Source organism: Dendrobates tinctorius, unplaced genomic scaffold (genome assembly GCF_039654945.1).
Source record: "Dendrobates tinctorius isolate UK_male_01 unplaced genomic scaffold, ASM3965494v1 ptg000092l, whole genome shotgun sequence".
In the NCBI taxonomy this organism is placed as follows: domain Eukaryota; kingdom Metazoa; phylum Chordata; class Amphibia; order Anura; family Dendrobatidae; genus Dendrobates; species Dendrobates tinctorius.
Genome location: NW_027361760.1, coordinates 7797618 through 7825325, shown reverse-complemented (window position 1 = coordinate 7825325; position 27708 = coordinate 7797618). Strand labels below are relative to the sequence as shown.

General features: G+C 48.4%; 1 protein-coding gene across 1 annotated transcript in view; it reads right to left on the bottom strand.

Annotated features, from left to right (window-relative positions):
- Nucleotides 1–27708, bottom strand: part of LOC141098497 (uncharacterized) — a 295534-nt gene that overhangs the window by 255643 nt on the left and 12183 nt on the right. Inside the window, exons 3-6 of the mRNA XM_073586333.1 lie at nucleotides 14898–14980; nucleotides 5173–5279; nucleotides 2801–2887; nucleotides 2592–2717 (exon numbers count right to left, since the gene is read on the bottom strand). Coding sequence (XP_073442434.1) covers nucleotides 2592–2717; nucleotides 2801–2887; nucleotides 5173–5279; nucleotides 14898–14980 — 403 coding nt within the window. The remainder of the gene's footprint in view (nucleotides 1–2591; nucleotides 2718–2800; nucleotides 2888–5172; nucleotides 5280–14897; nucleotides 14981–27708) is intronic.

Here is a 27708-nt window from a genome sequence, read left to right as displayed (position 1 = left end):
CAAACATGGTATGCATGGTCCCCTCACTTTTAATACTACACACATACAAATAAAAAAAAAAAAAAAAAAAAATTTACACTCACCCTTCTTTCCTGTGCTCCAGCCCTGTCACGTTCTGCTAGAGGCCGGGGCAGGAGTGCGGCCGGAATCACACATGTCCATAGCGCTGTCCGGCGCCATATTGCTGAAGATACACTGCAAGTGTGTCTTCAGTAAAATGGCGCCGGATCGCGCTATGGGCATGCGCAATTCCGGCCGCACTCCTGCCCCGGGCTCCGGCCGAAGCGCCGCGGCAACGCTCCGTCAGGCGGTATGCAGTGTGTACGGTACCGCCATCTCCGGCGCCATACACACTCCTCACCGCTGGCTGCCTCATTCTGTCTGGAGCTAGACTGCGCAGGCGCGTCGCGCAGTCTATAAAGGCTTCGGACAGAGTGACGCTTACAGTGATAGAGAGATTATACATACACACACACACCTTGGACACACCTTCTCATTCAAAGAGTTTTCTTTATTTTCATGACTATGAAAATTGTAGATTCACTCTGAAGGCATCAAAACTATGAATTGACACATGTGGAATTATATAATTAACAAAAAAGCGTGAAACAACTTTGAGATCTTTGGTTCCAACCACCGTGTCTTTCTGCGACGCAGAAAAGGTGAAAGGATGGACTCTACATGCCTGGTTCCCACCGTGAAGAATGGAGGAGGAGGTGTGATGGTGTGGGGGTGCTTTGCTGGTGACACTGTCGGGGATTTATTCAAAATTGAAGGCATACTGAACCAGCATGGCTACCACAGCATGGCATGCTATTCCATCCGGTTTGCGTTTAGTTGGACCATCATTTGTTTTTCAACAGGACAATGACCCCAAAAACACCTCCAGGCTGTATAAGGGCTATTTGACCAAGAAGGAGAGTGATGGGGTGCTACGCCAGATGACCTGGCCTCCACAGTCACCAGACCTGAACCCAATCGAGATGGTTTGGGGTGAGCTGGACCGCAGAGTGAAGGCAAAAGGGCCAAGAAATGCTAAGCATCTCTGGGAACTCCAAGACTGTTGGAAGACCATTTCCGGTGACTACCTCTTGAAGCTCATCAAGAGAATGCCAAGAGTGTGCAAAGCAGTAATCAAAGCAAAAGGTGGCTACTTTGATGAACCAAGAATATAAGACATATTTACAGTTGTTTCACACTTTGTTAATTATATAATTCCACATGTGTTAATTCATAGTTTTGATGCCTTCAGAGTGAATCTACAATTTTCATAGTCATGAAAATAAAGAAAACTCTTTGAATGAGGTGTCCAAACTTTTTGTCTGTAACATATATTATACATGTATAATCTTCTCAGAGCAATTCGAGTACCTGTGATTTGCAGTAAATTTATTAACCCCTTAATGACCGCCAATACGTCTTTTTACTGACCTGAGACATAAGCAAATAGCCTCCCCATACAGGTGACAATCCACCAGCTGTCGGCTGTACACTAAAGGGGGTTTTACACATAGCGATATCGCTAGCAATATTGCTAAAGTGTCACCGATTTTGTGACGCAGCAACGATATTGCTAGCGATATCGCCATCTGTGATACTTACCTCCAACCGGCTCCCCTGCTGTCTGTCACAGATCGTGTGAGATCAGCCGGGTCCATTTCTCGTCGGGCGCTTCCTGCTGGCGCCGAGGAGCGACGCGGGCAGGAGGACGTCAGCATCGCTGCGTGTGAAAGGTAAGTAACGACCGCTGCTGCATCGCTACATCGCTGTGAGATCTGCCTGTTTGGCAGCTCACTAGCGACCATTTAGCGATGCACCAGCGATCCTGACCGGGTCGCATCGTGGTCGGATCGCTGGTGCATTGCTAAATGTAAAGGGGCCTTAAAGCTGACAACTTGCTGCATTAGCCATGATCAGTGTTTGCACTGTCCAAATCTGTTTAATACCTTAGATGCTGCTGTCAATGGTGACTACATCATATAAATGGTTAACAGAGTGTGGGGGCTCCCTCCTTAACCCTATCAGCACCCTAAGATCATGACTGTCTGGTCCTGATGTTTGCCATGGCAATTCATGGCCAAATGGCGACGTTAAAGTCTGCCGGCTACAGTGGCCTGTCCAGACGTCAGCGACATTTAAGTGGTAAAAATACATTTTTTCATTCCTGTCATGTCACTTTGCATTCATTCCTTATCATCTGAAGGGTTAATAAACTACCTGACAACAGGTTTTCAATATGACTGGAGGAGCTGTTTTTAAAATGCTATCACTTATGGAGGTTTTCCAATATCTAGGACCCCAGAAGTCACTTCAAACCTGAATAGGACTTTCAAAAAAATACATTTTGTAAATTTTCTTGAAAATGTGAAAAATTACAGCTACATTTTTAAACCACCTAAAAGGCTAACAAAATAAAACAACATTTTACAAATGGTGCTGATGTAAAGCAGACATGTAGGAAATGTTGTTTATGAATGCTTTTGTGTGGTCTGACTGTCTGGATTAAAAGGGAATCTGTCTCCCTTTTTTTCGACTATTTGCTGCAGACACCGACATCAGGGGCTTATCTACAGCATTCTGTAATGCCTTACCGTTTGTAGAAAACCAATAGTCTGTACGGTTTCAGGATGAGTATTATCTACTTCACTGTCTGATAGACAATCTGATACATCATAGCCGTGAAATGCAAATAAGTCATGAAATTCAGCCTTCACTTCCTGAAAAACAGAGTATGTCCACTAAAATTTATGCTCCATAACAAAAAAAAAAAAAAACTAACTTCTATTGCCCAATCTCTTACCGCTGTTTCCCCAGTGGCCCACGATGGTCCCTGCTCCTCCTGCGCCAGGATCTCAGCTATTCTTAATGCTTTTTTGCAAGGAGACCACTAAAGGATAGAGCAAGTACAAAGGTTTCCGGCCTGAATGTACACTTACGGCCACACTATACAGTCATATTTCCATCAGCAATGTTTAAAGAGCATCTAGCATGATACATTTTTTTTGTTTTACACAAGTCACAATTGTTGCTATGCGCTGCAGATCAGTGGGTCCGAAGATCTCCACAGATGCGAATGGTCTAGTTCCTGCATGAGACATGCACATAGAGCAGTGTATGGGCTCACTGGATCCATAAACTACTATGTGCGATCTGTGGGGATCACTAATGAGCCTGACCGGCAACCCTCATAGCTCTGTCTAAAGTGATTTGGGGGGGCTCATGAAGCCATTCCACACCCACTGGAGCTTACACTAAGGGGATTTCAGCCCAATCTTAAGGACAGACACACAAGATGGATTCCCAGTGTGTACAAAGGAGCAAGGCACACGATACCCCCCCCCCGCGCACTATACGTCGGGGGGGGGCACACGATACCCCCCCCGCGCACTATACGTCGGGGGGGGGCACACGATACCCCCCCCGCGCACTATACGTCGGGGGGGGGGGGCACACGATACCCCCCCCGCGCACTATACGTCGGGGGGGGGGGGGCACACGATACCCCCCCCCGCGCACTATACGTCGGGGGGGGGGGGGCACACGATACCCCCCCCGCGCACTATACGTCGGGGGGGGCACACGATACCCCCCCCGCGCACTATACGTCGGGGGGGGCACACGATACCCCCCCCGCGCACTATACGTCGGGGGGGCACACGATACCCCCCCCCGCGCACTATACGTCGGGGGGGCACACGATACCCCCCCCCGCGCACTATACGTCGGGGGGCACACGATACCCCCCCCCGCGCACTATACGTCGGGGGGGGCACACGATACCCCCCCCCCGCGCACTATACGTCGGGGGGGGCACACGATACCCCCCCCACGCACTATACGTCGGGGGGGGCACACGATACCCCCCCCACGCACTATACGTCGGGGGGGGCACACGATACCCCCCCCACGCACTATACGTCGGGGGGGGCACACGATACCCCCCCCACGCACTATACGTCGGGGGGGGCACACGATACCCCCCCCACGCACTATACGTCGGGGGGGGCACACGATACCCCCCCCACGCACTATACGTCGGGGGGGGCACACGATACCCCCCCCACGCACTATACGTCGGGGGGGGCACACGATACCCCCCCCACGCACTATACGTCGGGGGGGGGGGCACACGATACCCCCCCCACGCACTATACGTCGGGGGGGGGGGCACACGATACCCCCACGCACTATACGTCGGGGGGGGGGCACACGATACCCCCACGCACTATACGTCGGGGGGGGGCACACGATACCCCCACGCACTATACGTCGGGGGGGGCACACGATACCCCCACGCACTATACGTCGGGGGGGCACACGATACCCCCACGCACTATACGTCGGGGGGGGGGCACACGATACCCCCACGCACTATACGTCGGGGGGGGGGCACACGATACCCCCACGCACTATACGTCGGGGGGGGGGGCACACGATACCCCCACGCACTATACGTCGGGGGGGGGCACACGATACCCCCACGCACTATACGTCGGGGGGGGGGGCACACGATACCCCCACGCACTATACGTCGGGGGGGGGGGCACACGATACCCCCACGCACTATACGTCGGGGGGGGCACACGATACCCCCACGCACTATACGTCGGGGGGGCACACGATACCCCCACACACTATACATCGGGGGGGGGGGGGTACATGCCTTAGTATACAAAGTTACCTCCCCTCTAGCTGGCCAATGTTCTGCCACCCTTGGTCACTCGCACACAGCCGCAGTACCCTGACTGCCTTATATTCATCGCAGATCGCGTACACGTGAAGGATTACAGCTGACTTCACCGACACGTCCCACACTTGCGGCTTCCACGTCACGGTGGCACTACGTGAATTTCGAGCGAGCCTCACACTAGTCTCCATACAATTACACTCCATTCACAGAGGTAAAACTTCCTCCAAGCCCCACATATTAATGGCTGTCCCCATCCTGCGGGGAATCAGCATCGGTCGTGCCACACCCTGGTCCCGGTTACCTCCAGCCGCCGAGCACCGGAGCAGGAGGAGCAGCGTGGCCCGGATGTGAGCGACGTCCACGATTGGCAACTGGGCGGAAAAAGGGGGCGTGGCCCAGGTAGGGCGTCACGTGACGCGCATAGTCTGAGAGCCCTCGGTAGCAATTAGTAGGTATGAGGGGGGGGAGTATGTGTAAGTTACCTCATTGGTTAACGTGAGCAGCGATAGGATGCTGGTCGACGTAACGGGAAGTATCCGCTCATATCCTTCTCTCACTGAGCGACGCAGAGTGTTCAACGGGAAGGTATCTGTGGAAGCGGCTTGTTACTAGGTATAGGACCGCGCTACTGATGGCAACCAATCCGAGCACAGCTTTCACTTTGTAGCCTGACGTGGGATATGAAAGATGTGATCGGATTGTCTGATTTCTGAAGTAGGTCTATAGTGTGTTCCACAGTTATGCAGTCCAGGTAGTCATGTGATGGCCTATGTGGAGTAATGTTACCTGCGCCCTCTTGTGGTTCCCCTTGGTGCTGCTGCCCCTGCACATCCTACCTGTATTGCGGATTCCGAGTCCAGGAGTGTCTGACTACACCTGCACGTAGCAGGTAGTCTGAGAAGTGCTGCAGTCATTTAGCGACCTCAAGGAGGCCGAAGACGGGCCCCAGGTAATATTCATCAAATTGTCTTCTTGGTGGGTCAAGTGACTTTTAGGCCATGTTCACACTTGGAGTAATTGCTTTGGGTTTTTTTGTGTGTGGAAAATCTGTAGTGATTAACTGTCGAAGCAAAGTGGATGTGTTTCTATGAAAACTTGCCCACTGTGCTTCTAAAGATAGTGCTGCTTTGTGTGGCTTTTCTCTAGGCTTCTATGAGGAAGCTGCTTTTTATCTGCATGTTTTCTACAGGCGTCTGCACCATAATATACAAAACCAAAAAACATTCTGGGTTTATTCCATTTTTGATACATTTCCCCCTATATCTGATTAAGATTTGTATTTTTTCTATTAGAAAAAAAGCTGTGATCCTGCACCTACATTTTTTTTTTCCTGACTTTCAATGGAAGCCTATCAAGCAAACAGATAGGTAAAGCCTGCATGGTTCAGCAGCGCCTTTAGGTGCACAGTGGACAAGAGTTTTCCTAAAATCACATCCACATTGATTGGTCAGTTGAAAAAACCATAAGGCCGGGGTCACACTGGCGAGGAATACGGCCGAGTGAGAGGCGCTAAAAGCACGCATTAGACACGGACAAATGATTCTCTATGGGGTCACTCGCACCAGCCGTATATTTCTCCTCAGTATCCTACGCTCCGTGCCACTCGCAGCATGCTGCGATTGTCAGCGTACTACGCCCGTAATACGCCAATGCAAGTCTATGGGCACGCAAAAAATACGGATTATACACGGACCAAACGTGTGACCTGGGAGCAATACACAGGTCTTTTGGCAGGTGACAGGAAATGGGCCAATCCATCATCAGGAAGCCTAGACATGCAAATGAGCTCAAAAAGTGCTCCAGACATCCAGGAAGTACGCCTCCACGGAGTACAGCAGCAGCATGGCGTCCACGTACATAAATGTGGAGATGCTCATTGTCCTGGTGCAGGAGCGTCCCGAAATCTGGGACCAACGCGATGCAAATTATGCAAACCGGGCAAGAAAGGAGGCGTCATGGAGGCGCATCTGTCGCCAGATGTACCATGACTTTTGTGACCGACCACGTGAGGAGCAGCATAAAATTCGTAAGTACAACGCAAAACATGAGCAACCTTAGCTCGCAACAAAAAAGGAATTTAGAATCAGCACCCCCCTTCCTGTGCATGTACTTTTTGCCTCATGAGGCCGTTAGATTTGGATGTGACACGTGGCTTCACACAGCCATAATTTGGGGTTAGGCCACAAGCTCCTCATCCTCCTTGACAAACCAATTATTAAGTGTAGCTAAAGAGACCCTGTGTATCTGCCCAATTACATATGCCACCATGGGTAGAAAGCACACCCCAGAAGGCCCCATGCCTAGACTACTGGTCGAAAATGTGACCTCTCAAATATGTGAATTTGACAATATTTCCTGTCACATTGCAGTGGAAGATGTGATTAAACGCTGGCGAAGCATCCGGGACCAGTACCGCCGGGAACGCCAGCAGCGGTCCAGGAGTGGGGATGCTGGATATGTTAAAAGGAAGTACATCTATTATGACCGGCTGCCCTTCCTCGCCCCACTTCTGGATCTGAGACCGTAAGTAGATACCTCACACCACATTACACAAATACTTTACAGGGCCAAAAATATTGATGTATTTTTGCCTCTGTTCTATTTCATAACAGAACTCAATCCAACCTTACGGATCGAGGAACGGCCTCAGAGGCAGAGCCCATAATAGATCCTGTAGGGGATGAGGTGGCTGGCCCATCTTCTCCCCCTACAAGAAGGATGGCAGAAGATGAGGCATCACAGGACAACCCAATGGCTGCCCAACACACAACACCACCAGGACAGTCTGCTGCTGCCCCATCACCCATCCTGGAAGAGCCGGGCAACTTGAGCAGCAGCCCAACTGGCCAGATCAGGGCATCCCCACAGGCTGCTCTTACATCACGGCGAACACGAAGAAGGCGCCAGGTCACTATTCAAGAGAGCAGGACCAATGTGGACACAGGGGTGCTCAATTATTTATCAAGAGTAACTACAGATGATGGGGAGGAGGCCTACTCACGTAGCCTCACCCTTTATCTCCGTGCCCTTACCCGTGAGGTCAGGCTCCGTATTAGGGGATGTTTTCAGATCCTGCTTGATGCAAGCACCCCCCCCCCCCCCCCCAATACCCCATATGAGCTATTCAAATATCTGGAGAGGTGGCAGCTCTCCCCCCGAAATCTAATGCGCATGAGACCATCCACACAGATGCTTGCTCAAGCAGGGTCCGAACATCCCCTAATACGTGGGCCAACACCTCAACCCCTTCCTCCCACTACCCAACCTTCTAGTCAGCAGCCACAAATGTCAGCCTCTAGCCAACCCCACCAATATGGCCACTTGTACCCACCCAGTGTTGGGGGCTGGCCCCAACCTGGTTGGGGACGATCTGGCTATCTTGGTGGGTATGAGCCACGTGCCTACCACAGCCAACAAGATGCCCCTCACCATCATCATTACTCTGGCCAGTATCCCCAACAGTCCCTGGAGCCAGGACAATTCCAGCATCATGGGCAACAGTATGGCCCCACACAGGGCGATGTTGGCCACAGTGTCCAGCAGCACCCACAGGCTGCTCTTCCACGTTCCCCTTCCCCAACCTATGAGGATTTATAAGTCTGATGGCCGTAGATGTCCAGTGCGGTTTAACTGGTGCTCCAAATACAAAGGAAAAAACAGGTGTTCTCCATCACCAAACTTTGTTACCTAATTTAACATTCTAATTTTTTCACAATGTTTTCCAATCATATTAAAGAATCCATCATGACAGGCAAGGCTACCTCACGCCTTTCAGACAGATATTACATGTGTGTACAAAAGAGAATATTTCAACGCGCTATACTGTAAAGTCAAAGGATGAAAATACAGTACTCACTTGCTAATGCTTAGGAAAGGCGTGCTGGCCTTAGTGAAGTAGTCACCTTTTTTGCTAGCAATCTATAGTAAAACAAATCAAGGCGACCAGCCTTCAGAATATCACGTTCTCTCTATGTCTTAACAAGTGAGTTTTGTTTTTTCATCCTTTCCAGTAAAGCATGGTTAAATATTCTCTGTTCTACAGACAGGTAATATCTGTCTGAAAGCCGTGAGGTAGCCTTGCCTGTCATGGTGGAATATTTCTATGATTGGAAAACATTCAGAAGAAATGTGAGTGTTATCTTTTAGCATTAATTTTGGTGATGGAGCTCACCTATTTTTTTTCCTTTCTAGTTTAATATTCTCATGCAGCAATGTTGTTATTGCCTAATGTTTTTTTGGGTTATGTTATGTAATGTTACTTTTCAAAAAAGTTTAAGAAGGCACAGAGGGTCATTTTGCCCATTGCCAAAATGTTCTTATGGCAATATTATGTTTGCCTTTAAGCAACCAAAAAAAAAGGCAAAACTAAAAATTTGTCTACTATAGTTAACGTCTCTGTGTGATTTTTCAAAAACCCTGTCAACATACTAACATACACTAACCAATGCAATGAAATAGTCATAGAATCATAAGGGGTTGAGTAATATATATTTAGACACACTTAAAGAAACAAATTATAACATAGACACAGCATGCTCTTGCCAAGAAGTTGCCCCCTCAGGTGAGATAAAGTAATTAGTGAAAATAACACGCACTTTGATGCCAGAGAGCGGTCTACATTGAGTGTTCATAGGTGGTCTCACCCTGCGCACATTGTCCGGCCTACGCACAACACCATCATAGGAGGAACAATCATGTATCCTGGTAAAGTTATGCAGAAAAACACAGGCTTTCACAACTTCATTCACATTTTGTTCACTCAACTGAATGGCAGACTGGAGTACCCGCCATTTGGCACAAAGAATCCCAAAGGAACACTCCACCAGTTGCCTAGCACGTGATAGGCGCAAGTTAAAAATTCTGCTCCTGTGGTCAAGGTTGCGCCGGGGATATGGCCTCATGACATTGCGCGATAACTGAAAGACCTCATCTGCCACAAGGACATAAGGGACTGATTCTTCAGTGGAGCCTGGTAGCTGGCGTGGTGGTGGTAGATCCAACTGGTTGGTGCGTAGCCGCCGAGCCATTATGGAAGTATTGAAGACTCTAGAGTCTCCCGTCCTTCCATAGGCCCCAATGTCAACAATTATAAACTTGTATTGAGGGTCTACCAGAGCCAACAATACAACAGAAAAGTATTGTTTATAATTGAAGAATTGGGAGCCAGAGTTCGGCGGCTTACGCACCCGGATATGTTTGTCATCCAGGGCCCCAATACAATTTGGAAACTGGCAGTCCTCCTCAAAGTCCCTTGATATCCTCAACCAGTCTTCCATCCTGGGCTCGGGCATGACCACTTGATGGAGTCTTGTCCAGATTTCTGTACATGTAGACCTCACTATGCCTGAAATTGTTGATCTTCCAATGAGAAACTCATGGTGGAGGGCGGCATAAGACAGGCCATTGGACAGGAAGCTGTAGAACAACATAAATTGATAAGTTTAGAATGCATAAAGTCCAAAAACATCAGTTACATGCCGACCAAACTTGGTAGGAATTGAGATAGAATAACACACACATATTTGGTTGCACAATAACTAAGTGATATGCAGGACATATTAGAGCTAACATTCTGGTGTGTAAGTTGAAACATATTTGGAGTAATAAGATGAGGGCATAAAACTTTGTCCAAGAAGGCAAAAAAACATACTTTAGCACAGTGGTCCCCAACCTTTCTTGCACCAGGGACCGGTTTCAAGCAAGACCATTCTTCCATGGCCCGGCAGGGCAGGGATGGAGGTGTGGCAGGGGTGGGGCTTTGGTCATAAGGGGGCGGGGCTATGGACGCAGTTGTAGTGTAGCAGTGCATACTTATAATTAAATAACATTTATAATGTGACTCAACTCACCATAGGTTTTGAATGAGTGCTCCATCACCCCCTTCTCCCCATCATTGCCTTCACCCCATCACTGCCGTCTCTCCATCATTGCCTTCACCCCATCACTCCCTTCTCCCCATCATTGCCTTCACCCCATCATTCCCTTCTCCCCATCACTCCCTTCTCTCCATCATTGACGTCTCTCCATCACCCCCATCATGGCCTTCTCCCATTACCCCCTCATGGCCTTCTCTCCCCATCACGGTCTTCTCCTCATGTCCCCATCTCCTCCAGGGCCAGGCTCCACCTACAAAAACACAGACAAACACACACACACACAGACATACATGTACACACACACACACACATTATACATACACACAGACACCACCTCTCTCCTCTCACCTGCCCGCCGCCCGCGCTTCCTCGCTCTGACACAGCAGCGGCGCGCTCCTCTCTGTGTCAGTCAGAGACAGGAAGCGCGGGCGGCGGGCAGGAAGCTGGACGGGTCCTTGCAGCTCCGCTCCTGCTATTCCCTCTTGCAGGCAGCGGAGCTGCTTGGATCGCTCTCTGGCCGCCGCTACACTGCGCGCCGCCCCAGCCCCCGCTACGCCACTGACCGCCCCTGGCTCCCCTTGTGTCCGCGGACCGGCAAGGGCACTGCAGCGGCCCGGAGCTGGGCCACGGACCGGCGGTTGGGGACCCCTGCTTTAGCACACACATTATGAACATAGAGAATGTGGTTGTGTAGTACATACCATATTGTGAGTAGAAGTCGCTCCTCTGCAGATATCGCTTTGCGCATCCTTGTGTCCTGAAAGGTTAGCCCAGGGCGCACTGTCTCCAAGAGTCGATCAAATGTGGAAATGCTCATGCGACAGTACTGGTAAAATTTCTCAGGATGCTCCCGCAGAGAAGAATAGAGGCGGTGAAAATGACCTCTTGTGAGTCGTTGCCTCAAAAGTGGATGGACCCACATGCGTCTCCTCCTCTGCGGATCCACTATCACTGGGTATGGTTGACCAAAGCGCCGTGACAAAAGCCAGTTAAAGAGAACTTGCTCAATTGTATTGAATCTCAGACCCTCTGCCATGTTGCACAAAGAACACCAACACACCTCGTGAAAGCAAGCTCACAAATGGACAGAATGGAGGCAGCCACCTGTTTCTGAGTGTATGAATAGGGTGCAGGCTAATGATTTAAATAGTTAGCAGGCCTCAAAACCGTTAAATGTCCATTTTGCAAGGCTGCGAGAAAATCTCGCCATACACATTGCATACGGATGTCATACGGATTACATACGGATGCAGACATGCGCAAAATACGCGACCGCACCTGGCTTACGGATGACCTACGGAGCACTATTTAGGGGTCATTCATCCGTATTACGCATGTAAACTATGGACCGTATTTTGCGCTGGTTAGTGTGACTCCAGCCTAACATTTACACTTAGTGGGAACATGGCCTTAACCCCTTAACGACCGCCGATACGCCTTTTAACAGCGGTAATTAAGGGTACTTAAACCACAGCGCCGTTACTTCAACGGCGCTGTGGAGTAAGTAAATAGCGCTCCCCAGTGTCGTAGATAAGTTCCTTAAGGGGTCTAGTTTGCACAATAGTGTCACTTGTGGGGGGTTTTCACTGTTTAGGCACACCAGGGGCTCTCCAAAAGCGACATGGCATCCAATCTCAAATCCAGCCAATTCTGCATTGAAAAAGTCAAACGGTACTCCTTCCCTTCTGAGCTCTGCCGTGCGCCCAAACAGTGGTTTACCCCCACATATGGGGTATCAGCGTACTCAGGACAAATCGCACAACAACTGTGGGGGTATGATTTATCCTGTTACCCTTGTAAAAATAAAAATTTGGGGGCGAAAAGATCATTTTTGTGGAAAAAAAATGATTTTTTATTTTCACGGCTCTACGTTATAAACTTCTGTGAAGCACTTGAAGGTTCAAAGTGCTCACCACACATGTAGAAAAGTTCCTTAATGGGTCTAGTTTCCAAAATGGGGTCACTTGTTAGGGGTTTCCACTGTTTAGGAACATCTGGGGCTCTCCGAACGCAATATGGCATCCGATCTCAATTCCAGCCAATTCTGCGTTGAAAAAGTCAAATGGCGCTCCCTCCCTTGCGAGCTCTGCTGTGCGCTGAAAAAGTGGTTTACCCCCACATTTTGGGTAACATCGTATTCAGGAGAAATTGCACAACACATTTTGTGGTTCATTATCTCTTTTAACACAAAAATGGTTCTGAAGTAAATTTTTTGCAAAAAAAAAAGTTAAATGTTATTTTTTTCCTTCCACATTGCTTTAGTTCCTGTGAAGCACATAAAGCGTTAATAAACTTCTTGAATGTTGTTTTGAGCACCTTGAGTGGTCTAGTTTTTAGAATGGTGTCACTTTTGGGTATTTTCTGTCATGTATACCCCTCAAAATGACTTTAAATATGAGGTGGTCCCTAAAAAAAATGGTTTTGTAAATTTTGTTGTGAAAATGAGAAATCACTAGTCAACTTTTAACCCTTATAACTTCCAAAATTGTGCTGATGTAAAGTAGACATGTGGGAAATGTTATTTATTAAGAAATTTGTATGATGCATCTCTCTGATTTAAGGGCATAAAAATTTTAAGTTTTAAAATTGCAAAATTTTCAAAATTTTCGCCATATTTCCATTTTTTTTCATAAATAAACACAAGACATATCGAAGAAATTTTACCACTAACATGAAGTACAAGATGTCATAAAAAAAACAATCTCAGAATCAGCTGGATCCGTTAAAGCGTTCCAGAGTTATAACCTCATAAAGTGACAGTGGTCAGAATTGTAAAAATTGGCCTGGTCATTAAGCTGCAAACTGGCTCTGTCACTAAGGGGTTAAAGAGATTGTCCACTACTTTAGCATTGATGGCCTATCCTTAGGATAGGACATTGATGTCGGATTGGCCAGAGTCCGACACTCGGCACTCCTGCAGATCAGCTCTTATCGGTATCGGTCCGTCTGAAAGTGCTCCCTTGCCGAGCTGCTCCGTATACTGGTAGTGGCTGGGGCTTGGTACTGCACATCTGTCTCCTATTCAAACCAATAGGATATGGATGTGTAGTACCCTGCGGCCACTATCGGAAGACAGAACAGCTCCGCAAGTGAGCACTTTCAGCCGGCGGCCACCGATAACAGCTGATCTGCAGGAGTCCCGGGTTGTTGGACCCCGGCCAATCAGACGTCAATGACCTCTTTAAGTGCAGAATAAGTTTTTTGTGCTTAAAAAACACTAAAAATCTTCATATCTGCCCTAATAAATGCACTATTAGGCTAAGTGCACACGTACCGGAACTCTCGCGGAAATTACCGCGAGAATTCCGGAATTCCATTCCATGGGAAAATCGCATTTTAAATTCCCGCGATTTTCCCGCGGAAAAACTAGCATTTTGCAAGCGTATTTAGCTTGCAAAATGCTAGCGTTTTCCAAGCGATCTGTAGCATCGCTTGGAGAACTGATTGACAGGTTGGTCACACTCGTCAAACATAGTGTTTGACGAGTGTGACCAACTTTTTACTACTGAGGCCGCCTATGCGGCATCAGTAGTAAAAGATAGAATGTAAAAAAAATAAAAAATGGTGTTACTTCTTACCTTCCGACGTCCCGCGCAGCCGTTCCCAGTAATCCTTTGCGAAAATGCCCGCGATGACACCCGTTCTCGCGGGATCGCGATGTCTCGTGGTAATTCGCGATGACCGCGAGACTTCGCGATCCCGTGAGAACGGACGCCATCGCGGGCATTTTCGCAAAGGCTGACTGGGACCGGGAGCATGGAGAGAGGCGGGAAGGCTGCGTGGGACGCCGGAAGGTGAGAATAACAATATTTTTTTTATTTTAAATTCTATTTTTTACAGGGGTATGGTACCCAAAGCCCGGAGGACAGTCTCCTCTCCTCCGGACCGTGGGTACCATCCGCAATTGTTCTTCTTACTTTCCGCATGGTGTGCACAGCCACATGCGGGAAGTAAGCGGAACAATGCATTCCTATGGGTGCGGGATCGCCGCGATTCCGCAAATTAATGAGCATGCTGCGGTTTTTACCGCGAAGCGATTCCGCCGCTGTAAAAAACACAGCATTGCGGAATCCCATAGGAATGCATGGGATGCTTATTTTTCGCGGCAAAATCGCGCGGTTAAAACCGCCGCGGAAACGCGAAAAAAACGCCACGTGTGAACTCAGCCTTAGGGTTTTTATTGTCTTTTTCTGACACTGTTTTGTGTGCACCTTTGCTGTGAAACATGCAGCATTTTTCGGTACCAGCAAAGTAGATAACATTTTTGAAATCTTATGAACATGTTGCTTATTTTTTGCCTCCAGATTTTGAGCTGGAAGTATACTTCGTACCGGAAGTATACTTCCGGGCCATAGAAAACAATTGCGTATGCCGGCGCTTGCACAATACTGCTTTTCCGCTTTGCTTTGAAATCCTGAGACATAAAAATACACAAAGAAAGTGGGAGACGTTTATTAGCATCCTGAATAGGACCTGTGCACAATATATACCATATGGGAATAAACATGCTAGAAATAGGAGGAAACCACTATGGCTAAATAGAGCTGTAGGTGGTGCAATAAGAGATAAAAATAAAGCAATTAGAGAATTAAAGCAAGTAGGTAGTGATGCGGCATTAAATAAATACAGAAGATTAAATAAATTCTGTAAAAAGGAAATCAAGACAGCAAAGATTGAGACAGAGAGACTAATTACCAGAGAAAGTAAAAATAATCACAAAATATTCTTTAACTACATAAATACACTCTGTTCCAAATTATTATGCAAATGATATTTTTCTCTGATTTTCCTAAATAGTCGGTACAAATGACAGTCTAATAAAAGTCATCACCCGTTAGAGTATGCATCGAATTTTATTGAAGAAACCTCCCAATAATAACAGTATAATCTCCAAAATGAATAAAAACTCAAATTGCACTGTTCCAAATTATTAGGCACAGTAGAATTTCTAAACATTTGATATGTTTTAAAGAACTGAAAATGCTCATTTGTGGAATTTGCAGCATTAGGAGGTCACATTCACCGAACAAAAAAGCTATTTAACTCCAAAACATCCTAACAGGCCAAGTTATATGTTAACATAGGAACCCTTCTTTGATATCACCTTCACAATTCTTGCATCCATTGAACTTGTGAATTTTTTGGAGAGTTTCTGCTTGTATTTCTTTGCATGAAGTCAGACTAGCCTCCCAGAGCTGCTGTTTGGATGTGAACTGCCTCCCACCCTCATAGATCTTTTGCTTGATGATACTCCAAAGGTTCTCTATAGGGTTGAGGTCAGGGGAAGATGGTGGCCACACCATGAGTTTATCTCCTTTTATGCCCATAGCAGTCAATGACTCAGAGGTATTCTTTGCAGCATGAGATGGTGCATTGTCATGCATGAAGAGGATTTTGCTCCTGAAGGCACATTTCTGCTTTTTATACCATGGAAGACAGCTGTCAGTCAGAAACTCTATATACTTTGCAGAGGTCATTTTCACACCTTTAGGAACCTTAAAGAGCCCTACCAGCTGTTTCCCCATGATTCCGGCCCAAAACATGACTCCTCCACCTACTTGCTGACGTTGCAGCCTTGTTGGGACATAGTGGCCATCCACTACTCCATCCATCTGGACCATCCAGGGTTGCTCGACACTCATCAGTAAACAAGACTGTTTGAAAATTAGTCTTCATGTATGTCTGGGCCCACTGCAACCATTTCTGCTTGTGAACACTGTTTAGGAGTGGCCGAATAGTAGGTTTATGCACCACAGCAAGCCTTGGAAGGATCCTACACCTTGAGGTTCGAGGGACTCCAGAGGCACCAGCAGCTTTAAATATCTGTTTGCTGGTTTGTAATGGCTTTTTAGCAGCTGCTCTCTTAATCCGATGAACTTGCCTGGCAGAAACCTTCCTCATTCTGCCTTTATCAGCACAAACATGTCTGTGCTCAGAATCAACCACAAATCTCTTAACAGTACGATGATCACGTTTAAGTTTTTGGGAAATATCTAATGTTTTCATCTCATGACCAAGGCATTGCACTATTTGATGCTTTTCAGCAGCAGAGAGATCCGTTTTCTTTCCTAAATTCCTTGAAACCTGTGCCCTGCTTAATAATGTGGAACATCATTCTTAAGTAGTTTTCCTTTAATTGGGCTCACCTGGTAAACTAATTATCACAGGCGTTTGAGATTGATTTCAGTGATCCAAAGAGCCCTGATACACAATAGCATCTATGAGTTTATTTGAAAAACAAAAAATTACATCTTTATGACACTTAAATCCAATTTGCATAATAATTTGGAACGCAGTGTAGTAAGAAACTAAAAAATGATAGTGTTGGCCCCCTTAAAAATAGTCTGAGTGAAGTGGTGGATGAGGATGAGGAAAAAGCCAATATGCTAAATGACTTGTTTTCAACAGTATTTACACAAGAAAATCCCATGACAGATAACATGATCAGTGATAGAAATTCTCCATTAAATGTCACCTGCTTAAGGCTACTTTCACACTAGCGTCGGCCGACGTACGTCGCAATGCGTCGTTTTGGAGAAAAAACGCATCCTGCAAAGTTGCCTGCAGGATGCGTTTTTTCTCCATAGACAAGCATTAGCGTCGCATTGCGACGCATGGCCACACGTCGCATCCGTCGTGCTTTGGCGGCCGCGATGCACACAAAAACGTTACATGTAACTTTTGTGTGTCGTGTCCGCCATTTTCGACCGCGCATGTGCGGCCGAAACTCCGCCCCCTCCTCCCTGAACATTACAATGGGGCAGCGGATGCGTTGAAAAACTGCATTCGCTGCCCCCGTTGTGCACAACTTTCACAGCGTGCGACGGTACGTCGGCACGACGCAGTGCGACGTCCGTCGGCCGACGCTAGTGTGAAAGTAGCCTAACCCAGCAGGAAGTACGGCGGCATCTAAAAATCACTAAAATTGACAAATCCCCGGGCCTGGATGGGATACACCCCCTGAGTACTGCAGGAATTAGGTACAGCTATAGATAGACCATTATTTTTAATGTTTAAAGATTCCATAATAACGGTCTGTACCACAGGACTGGCGTATGGCAAATGTGGTGCCAGTATTCAAAAAGGGGACCAAAACTGAACTTGGAAATTATAGGCCAGTAAGCTTAACCTCAACTGTGGGTAAAATCCTGGCGGGTTTTCTAAGAGATACTGGAGTATCTGGAGACGAATAAACTCATGACCCAATATCAACATGGGTTTACAAGGGACCGTTCCTGTCAGACTAATCTGATAAGCTTTTATGAAGAGGTAAGTTCCGGACTGGACCAAGGGAGCGCAGTGGACGTGGTGTACATGGACTTTTCAAAAGCTTTTGATACGGTGCCACACAAAAGGTTGATACATAAAATGAGAACAATGGGGATAGGGGAAAATATGTGTAAGTGGGTTAAGAGCTGGCTCAGGGATAGGAAACAAAGGGTGGTTATTAATGGAGCACACTCGGACTGGGTCACGGTTAGCAGTGGGGTACCACAGGGGTCAGTATTGGGCCCGCTTCTGTTTAACATATTTTTTAATGACCTTGTAGGGGGCATGGAGAGTAGAATTTGAATATTTGCAGATGACACTAAACTCTGCAGGGTAATCAATACAGAGGAGGACAAATTTATATTACAGGAGGATTTATGTAAACTAGAAGCTTGTGCTGATAAATGGCAAATGAGCTTTAATAGGGATAAATGTAAGGTCATGCACTTGGGTGGAACAAACAAGATGTATAATTATGTACTTAATTGTAGAACACTGGGCAAAACTGTCACTGAAAAAGACCTGGGTGTATGGGTGGCCGACAAACATTTAGTGGCCAGGGTCAGGCAGCTGCTGCAAAGGCAAATAAAATGATGGGATGCATTAAAAGAGGCATAGATGCTTCATGAGGAGAACATAATTTTACCTCTATATAAGTCACTAGTGCGACCACACTTAGAATACTGTGTACAGTTCTGGTCTCCGGTGTATAAGAAAGACATAGCTGAACTGGAACGGGTGCAGAGAAGAGCGACCAAGGTTTTTAGGGAACTGGGGGGTCTGCAATACCAAGACAGGTTATTACACTTGGGGTTATTTAGCTTGGAAAATTGAAGGCTTAGGGGTGATCTTATTACAATGTATAAATATATGCGGGGACAGTACAAAGACCTTTCTAATGATCTTTTTACTCTTAGACCTGTGATGGGGACAAGGGGGCATCCTCTACATCTGGACGAAAGAAGGTTTTAGTATAATCACAGACGTAGATTCTTCACTGTAAGAGCAGTGAGACTATGGAACTCTCTGCCATATGATGTTGTAATGAATGATTCCCTACTAAAACTTAAGAAGTGACTGGATGCCTTTCTTGAAAAGCATAATATTACAGGGTATATACACTAATTTCCTTAATATTGCGTTGATCCAGGGAGCTAGTCTGATTGCCGTATGTGGAGTCGGGAAGGAATTTTTTTCCCCAATGTGAAGCTTACTGTTTGCCTTATGGGCTTTTTTTGCCTTCCTCTGGCTCAACATGTTAGGGCAAGTTAGGATAGGATATGGGTTGACCTAGATGGACTTAAGGGCACCTGTCACCCCCTCCAGCCATTTTTAAGTAAAAGCGCCACCTTGTGCAGCACTAATGCTGCATTCTGTCAAGGTGGCTCTTAGGCTCTGTTCCACAGCCGAAATAATCGTTTATAAAGTTGTTCCCAAATACCTGAAATTTGTCAGGTGGGCTGGAACTCTTTTTTATTAGAAAAATATAAACATAAACATTACGTAATACAAAACAAAGCTCTTACATTGGTTCCAAAAACGAAAATTCCTGCCAAACAAACTTAATAAACAATTTCAAGCTGTCTATGCTTTCCTTATCCGTCCAGAGTCCTTCTTTTGAGTCCTCTCAGAGCTTTCCAGCTCTTGGGAACCCCCAGCAGGAACCTAACCTACTTATAAAACATAAAACTAAATTTTAACATTCATTACCCCATTCACTCCCCTCCACTCATACACATATTTTATCAAAGGGAAAACAACATCCTGGCCCATACTGCCCTAACACAAAGAGAAGCCACCTTGGCCATACTAAACACTTAATATAACACCACAACCATTTTTTTTTTTTTCTTTTCGCCCCTCCACCGCACCAAAGGTCCATGAGTTCATGCCCTATCACGTCTAGAAACGGGTCCATGAAAGTTTATGGCCCTAACTCCAAAACACAAACCAGGGTCCTTTTTATGGCCCACTTTTCCTCACATGGTCCTTGGTCAGTTCCATGGCCACCGGTCCTTTGGCCCTTTTCTTCTCCAGGGTCCATCTTTCCCTTCCCTCCCCCCTGAAAACCCCCACCCAACCTAACTGTACCCCCCCTTTTACTAACTATTTACATATTATATATATATAACATTTATACTACTCATTAATCATGACTACATACAATCCTAACATACAGTCCTAATACACATAATACATATAATATATTACAATGTCTACTGACTTTATGCCTAAGACACATCTTATCACATAATTAATGCTACCCACTTAACTAATTTTTATTTCCGACACCATTTGCAAGGCCCAAGTTCAGTGCCTGCAAGCCCAATATCCATGTCTTTTAATTTTACAAACCAAAAAGCTACATGTGTCATGCATTAGCCCACCACCAGTAGACTGGAGTTCTAAGAGGCCCTATCCCTCGCCTCCAACACATACACCCTGTCCCTCATCAACTAACGCTGTCCCTACTTCTGTCCCTAAAGAAAACTGTCCCTATCTATCCCTGCTCTACCTAACTTAACAAACTCTGTCTGTCCCTCAAATCTGTCCCTCCTTGTCCCTATCTGCCCCTACTTCTCTCCCTCAACACCCACACCACCTTATGCTGTCCCTACCCCCATTCACACATACTCCAGCTCTTCCTAGAGTGCGTTTTTAAAAGGAGAGACCCCTCCAAAGCCAGAGACCCTCCTCGCACCCAGCCTCTCGAACTCCAAAGAACACACCTTCCCCAGGTCACCCAAGATGTTACTAACCACCTCGTCCTGGTTGAGTGTTTTCCTTTTGAGTCGAAACTAAACACCGTGCATTCCACGTGTAAAACCTGACCACTACGCTAACTAGGAATAAAGTGCCCCAATCTCGGCCACCCAGGGATCTGAACGCCCCATAAACCCACTCGGCGTAAGAAAGGGACGTCAGCCGCGGCCAACGTATGGAAGCACCCACCCTGTTGTAAACCTCTGTATTAAAGGGACACCGAAGGAGGAAGTGCTCCATGCTTTCCAGCGTGTTGCCGCACTCCTCACGGGGACAATCATGATCATCGGAGTTCCTGTACTTCAGGTTATCCCTTACATACAGCTTCCCGTGAAAGCAGCGCCAGGCCAAGTCCCAAAACTTCGTGGGGATCCGCTTTGAATTTAAAAGCCCGAGCCCCACCTCCAGATCCCGGCCTGGGCAATCCTTGAGGACCAGGGGCTTCCGGAAATGGGTTACCAGAACCCTTCTGTCAAGGCATTGCCTCGACATGGTCCTGATTTCCCACATTCCCAGACCCCTCCGGCGGATCACCTTCAGAACCGGGGTAGGTTAAGTCGGGAGATGTCTGAGGTGTACGGAGGTCCTTCACCTGCCCTCCTGTCTTCCATTCCTGGAAAAAGGGCCGAAACCAGCCCCTGCAGGAGAATACCCACGGAAGAGCCCTCTCTAGCCAGAGGTTGGAAATGTTGGGCTTAAGAAAGGTGTTCACTAAGAACACTACTGGGCTGACCATACCCAACACACCTAGTCTCCTCGTGCGGTACGTGACCTCCCTTTTGATTAGGTTGAGCCTATTCCCCCACAACAGCTGGAAGAACATGCTGTAGACCCGTGTCCAGAGCGGTTCTGGCAAGATGCACACGCTGCCCAGGTAAATTAACAAAGGAAGCAGAAAACCTTTAGCCAAGCTAACCCTTTCCCTTAGGGTTAAAGACCAACCCTTCCACTGGTCCACCTTTTGGGAGGCGATCTTAAGTCTGCCCTCCCAATTTTGCTGGGGGTAGTCCCCGGGGCCAAATTCGATGCCTAGAATTTTGGCGGAGGCCTGGGGCCCTGGAAGGGTGTCCGGGAGATCAAAACCAGGATCTCCCCCTCCCAGCCAGAGACTCTCACACTTTTCCCGGTTGATCATGGACCGGATGCCTCCGAGCAGCACGCGACCTCGGACATGACCCAATCCGCCTCCACTCTCGAGGATACGAAGAGGGAAACTTCGTCAGCGTATGCCACCACCCTCAGAGAGGACCCAGAGCCCGCCTGGTCCATCCCGACTCCCACCAATGGTCCACGATCTATGCTCCTCAGGATGGGATCGATCGCGAACACGTATAAGAGTGGGCTCAGAGGACAGCCCTGACGGACCACAGAACCCACCACAAAAGGGCGACCCGACCAACCGTTCACGAGCGGGAAAGTCTCAGCCCCTTGGTATAAGGTCTGTAACTACTTTACAAACCTCCCAGGCAGACCGTACCTCAAAAGGACAGACCAAAGGTACTCATGGTTAACCCGGTCAAAGGCTTTTGCTTGATCTAACGACAGCAGGTACCCCTTCCAGCGACCTGCCCTACCCTGCTCCACTGCCTCTCGGACACAGAGCACATCACTAAAAGTACTGCGGCCTGGAACAGAGCAGTGCTGGGCCCCCGAAAGGAGCCGGGGTGCAAACTTGACCAGCCGATTAAACACTACCTTTGCCAGAACCTTCTGGTCCATATTGAGAAGCGCTATGGGACGCCAATTCTCAAAACAGGACAAATCTTTACTCTTGACAGAATAATCTGGGCTGACCTCCTCATTGAACCGGGAAGAGTGCCTGAGGAAAGTCACTCATTAAACACCCCTGTCAAGAGGGGGACCAAGGAGTCCCTAAAGGTCTTGTAGAACTCGGATGTTAAGCCATCCGGACCTGGCGATTTCTTGGGCCGGAGCCCATCAATGGCCAGTCTCACTTCCTCTTCCCTGATTGCTTCTGCCAAAGCACCAAGAGAGGGATCACCCCCTGGCTCAGGGATTTTTTCAGCAAGGAAAGCCGACATCCCATACCGATCGAGATCCCTCTTTCCCAAGAGGCGTGAGTAGAAAGAACTGACCACTTCCAGGATCCCTGATTTGGATCTGTTCAGGGACCCCGTACTGTCGATCAGTCCTGTCACCATCTTACAATTCACTGACATCTTACAGTTTCTGTAGGGGTCTGGCGAGCGGTACCTCCTGAAATCTCTCTCAAAAACTAAAGATGTGTGCCTATCACACTGACACCTCTTGAGCAAAGACATCACTCTGGAGATTTCCTCTCAGTCACCTCCAGTCGAGACGAGCTGCTCGACTTTCCTCCTCAAGGCCTGGTACAAGCGGTGCCTGTTCAGACTTCTGAGGCTCGAGAGCTGACGGAAGAACCCCGCCACCCGCTTTTTGAAGATCTCCCGCCACTCTGACTTACTGCTACAGAGATCTAAAAGCGGTACCTGGCTCTGAAGAAAATCCTCGAAGGATTGTCTCACCTCCGCTTCTTCCAGCAGGGACAGATTTAGCTTCCACAGCCCTCTTCCCATCCAGGGAGTCTCTGCAACATTCAGAGAAAAGAAAATTAAACAGTGATCGGAGATCTCCACCTCAACGGCGGACACAGCGGAAAAGATGGCGTCCTCCTTTAAAAAAAAAACTATTCTAGACCTACAACTACCCCTATGATAGGTGAAACCCCCGTGGCCTGGGGTGTGCCAGATGTGGACATCCACCAGGCGAGCTTCACTAGCTATGCCATTAAGTGCGACGCTGTCATAAGCCAGGCGGTCTCGGGGACCCCCCTGGTCACAGGATCTCGTAATGGTGTTGAAGTCCCCACCGAAGACCACCTGCCGGCTCGTAAAAAGAAAGGGCTTGATCTTCAGGAAGAGACATTTCCGGTCCCACTTTGATTGTGGGCCGTAGATATTTATGAGCCGAAGCTCCTGTCCCCTCATGAACATGTATAAGACCAGGCACCTCCCCATTTCCAACTCGATCACTCGTCTGCATTCCACATCTGCGGTTTTAAAAAGGACCGCCACCCCGCTATACGGCTCGGCCGCAAGAGACCAGTATGAGGGTCCGCACCTCCACTCTTTCTATGCTTTGTGTATGACCCCCATGTCCGTTAGTCTGGTCTCCTGCAAAAATAAAATTTCAGCCTCAATTTGGGTGAAAAAATCAAAGGCTGCAAATCTAACCGCATCTGACTTAATGCTGGCGACATTAATGGACGCCAGCGTCAACGGGGCGAGTTCAGCCATCATGAGTGATCAAGTTCGACTTCCATTTTCTTGCCCACCCTGCTCCCGTCACCACCCGGAGGGGAATCCTCAGAAACCTTTCTCTTCAAAGAAACCGAAGTATCCACCCCCCCCTCCGCCGGTGTCCTCACCTCTGGGCTCCGGGTCAGTCCCCCCTCGGGAGAGACAGTGTCCCCCGAAGGACGGACCCCGCCATTCCCTGAAGGACCCTCCGACGCTGCCCCCGGTCCCTCACCCTCGTCTTGCGACTCCTCAGCAGGGTCTCCGAGGACACTACCGGTTGGAGAGTGTGATCAGAGGGGAGTCAGTGGGCCCTTCCGTAGGTACATTCACGGTCGGGGGTGGAGGGGATTTGGAAGACTTGCCAGCCTTCTTCCTCCCACTCCTGTTGTTGCGCTTCCTACCACCCTTTGATTCTGTAGGCTGCTCTGCGACTTCCTCATCAACACTTTTATACTGAGAGGAGTTGTCTGAGTCAGCTGCATTATCCTCCCTCTCCATCCTCCTGATTTCCTCGCTCACCACTTCCTCCCTCAGGGCCTCAGAGGCTTTAGCCACCGGCCTAGAGGGAGGGGCGGGCACCACCCCGGTTTGCCCGAGGCTCCACCCGCCCCTTACCCCCATGGCGATCCTCCTGCCTCTTCTGGTATGAGTCTCTCTTGTCCCTCTTAGCGACATTGCCTTTCCTCACTGGCCCCTTAGCCCCTCCCCCACCACCACTACCTGCTGCAGCAGAGGAAGCGCCACCAGGGGTTGCCCCCCCACGGTCTCTCCCCCGGGCCTGCAGCGGCATTGGAGAAGGAGCGAGGGCAGCGGCTGAGCGGGTGACCGAGATCACCACACAGGTGGCACCGAATGTCCTTGCACGTGGCAGCAAGATGACCCACCCCACCACACAAGGCACATTTCTGTATCTTGCAGCCTGCGCTGAAATGTGTGGGGTCGCCGCACTTGTGGCAGACCTTCGGTTGCCCCTGGTAGAAGACCAGGATCCTGTCCCTTCCAAGGAACTCTGAGGAAGGGATGTGGGTGACAGTACCACCTGAGACCTTCAATTTGACCATGAAGGTCCAGCCCCCCGACCAAATATCGAATTCATCCAAGTTCTTTTTTTGGGACATCAGTGACCTCCCCATAACGGGAAAGCCATATCATAATGTCAATGCCAGCGAGTGACTCGTTACATGTCACCACGGTCACTTGCTTGACATTATTCTGGTGAGACACCGCCTGCACAACGAAGCCTCGCCAAACGGGCTGTTCTTCCACCAGCTCGTAGTTTGACCAGAAGAGCTCAAGCCCCTCTGGCGCACGAAACTGATGTCAAAGAAGCCGGTCGCCGAGGGATGGATCAGGGCAAAGATGTCAGCTGCCCTGAAGACCATCTTCAGGAGGAGCTCCACCACCTTGCTCCTGGGTGGGTTGGCTCCATTGCCCCCCCACCGAACACGGACCACATTCCTTCTCGGCGGTCCCTGCCCGGCTGTCGGGAGTGACCAAACAGTCTCTCCCTGCCTTTGCTCTTGGAAGGCGGCTAAGCCATGTCTTTCCACCCATAAAGACAGGTCCACCTTCCTCCCCTCTACTATGATTGATCTTTCTCCCCTTTTGAGGGCCTCCAGGAAAAGGCGGTGCAAAGCGCTGTCCCCGGAGGCGAGGAAACCCTCTGAGACCCCCCTGGAGCCCCAGCCGCGACCCCCGCAAACGTGCGCCTGGGTCTCGCGGCCGGGTGGGCAAATGAGCCAGCCCCCCCACCACTCGTGCTTGCTCCCACATTCACACCCTCATCCACTCCCACGTTCACTCTTTTATTTTTTCCATTCATTCCCACATTCACAGCCGCATTCACACCTGCACTCACTCCCTCATCCATATCACTCACATCCTCATTAACTAGTGATGTGTCGTTCGTGAACGATCCGATTCAAAGAGCCGGCTCCCTGATGTGAATGAAATGAGCTGGCTCTGCAGGGTGAACGAGCCGTTTTTTTTTTGTTTTTTTTTCTTCTGGCGCCTGGCAGCTGATAAGCTTCAGCTGAAGCCTGACTGTGACTCATCTGGGGGGGAGGAGCAGTCAGGAGAGGAGGAGATGTGGACTGAATAAATGCAGGGGAGTTAACCCTTCAGTCCCAAATATATACTGCCAGTTCCTCCATGGCATACAGTATATGGCATGTGACTATGTGTAGGAGGAGAGTCTCAGCAAATTGTCATCATCATCATCTGCAATGACCTGTGCGTTACCTTTAGTCCCGAATAAAGATCTACTTTACTGGTCCCTCATCCATGGCATATACATACAGTATATGGTATGTGTAGGAGGAGAGACTCCGCACATTGTTTGGTATATCATCCCATAGTATTAGGCCACGTTCCCATTGCGTCAATGGCCTGCGTTCAACAGGATCTGTTACATAGCGGCACTAACGCTATGTAGCGTATGCGTTAACGCACCCTATGGGCGCAATGCTACTAACGCATGCCAAAATCGACATGATGTGTTACTTCATGACACACCCCCGAATGCTGCAGACCGCGTTAAAGGGTACGTCATGAAGTAACGCATCATGCCGATTTTTGGATGCGTTAGTATCATTGCGGCCATAGGGTGCGTTAACGCCTCCGCTACATAGCGTTAGTGCCGCTATGTAATGGATCCCGTTGAATGCAGGGCCAGGAGGATTCAGGACAACACTACAGGGAGGAGGATAGACGACGTCAGTTGCTGCTGCTAAGGGCTCATATTCACTAGCGAGAGACTCGGACGATTCTCATGCGAGTCTTGCATGAAAACCTCGCACTGCCGCCGGCACTCGGACCGGAGCGTGCGGTTACATGTACTTCTATGCAGTCACCCCCTCCAGTCCGAGTGTCGGCGGCAGTGCCAGGTTTCCATGCGAGAATCGTCCGAGTCTCTCGCAAGTGAGTATGAGCACTAAGGGTAGGGTAAGAAATACATAGTGATTTTAGGCAAAACCTGTGGAGAGATCAGGTCCAGCTCCAATCATTATATAGAGGTAAGCTGGTTTCACACTTGCATATTTTGCAATCCATGTTAAAATGGCTGCACACGGATCCTTTTTCGTCTCCATTGACTTTCAGTGGTGACGGATGGGACTTGCGTGTGCATCCAGTTGTCACCGTTTTCCGCATATCTGCATATTTTATCAGATGCACAAAAACGCAACTTGTTGCAGTTTTGTGTCATCTGAAAGGCACAGGGAGACGCACGGATCCGCAGTTACAAATCTGGAATTAAAATGGATCTCTATGGAGCATGGATCCAGGACAACACGGATCCATGTGCTTCCGTGTGCAGGGATCCGTTTTGCGGCACTGAGCATGCTCGGAAGCGAGGGATGTGCTGTATGGGACCAGTATGCAGACATAATATAGACTATGTGCGCATGCTTCTCTGTCATACAGTGATCTTTCCCGCCTCACTAGAAGGGCTTGTGTCTTATTATACAGTGTGGTAATGATAAAATGTATTGGGAGCATGTATATGACATGGGGGCACCTGGTTAGGGGCTACACTTGTGGGGCTGTGTTCACACTAGCGTTGTGGTACGGTGCGTTGTGATGTGTAGCAATCCTGATGCATCCTGATCCAGATTACATCCCTATACTTAACATAGGGATGCATGGACCTGCGTTTGCATCAGGATCAGGATGCATCGTGCACCAACACATATCACAGCACTTACTAATTCACAAAGGACATGAACAAAAAATGCCACAATACATGGTAAGACTACAACCGAGGAGCAGGGGTCTGATCACAAGAGCTGACAATCTGAGGAAGCAGCAATGCTGAATAACAGTCTACACT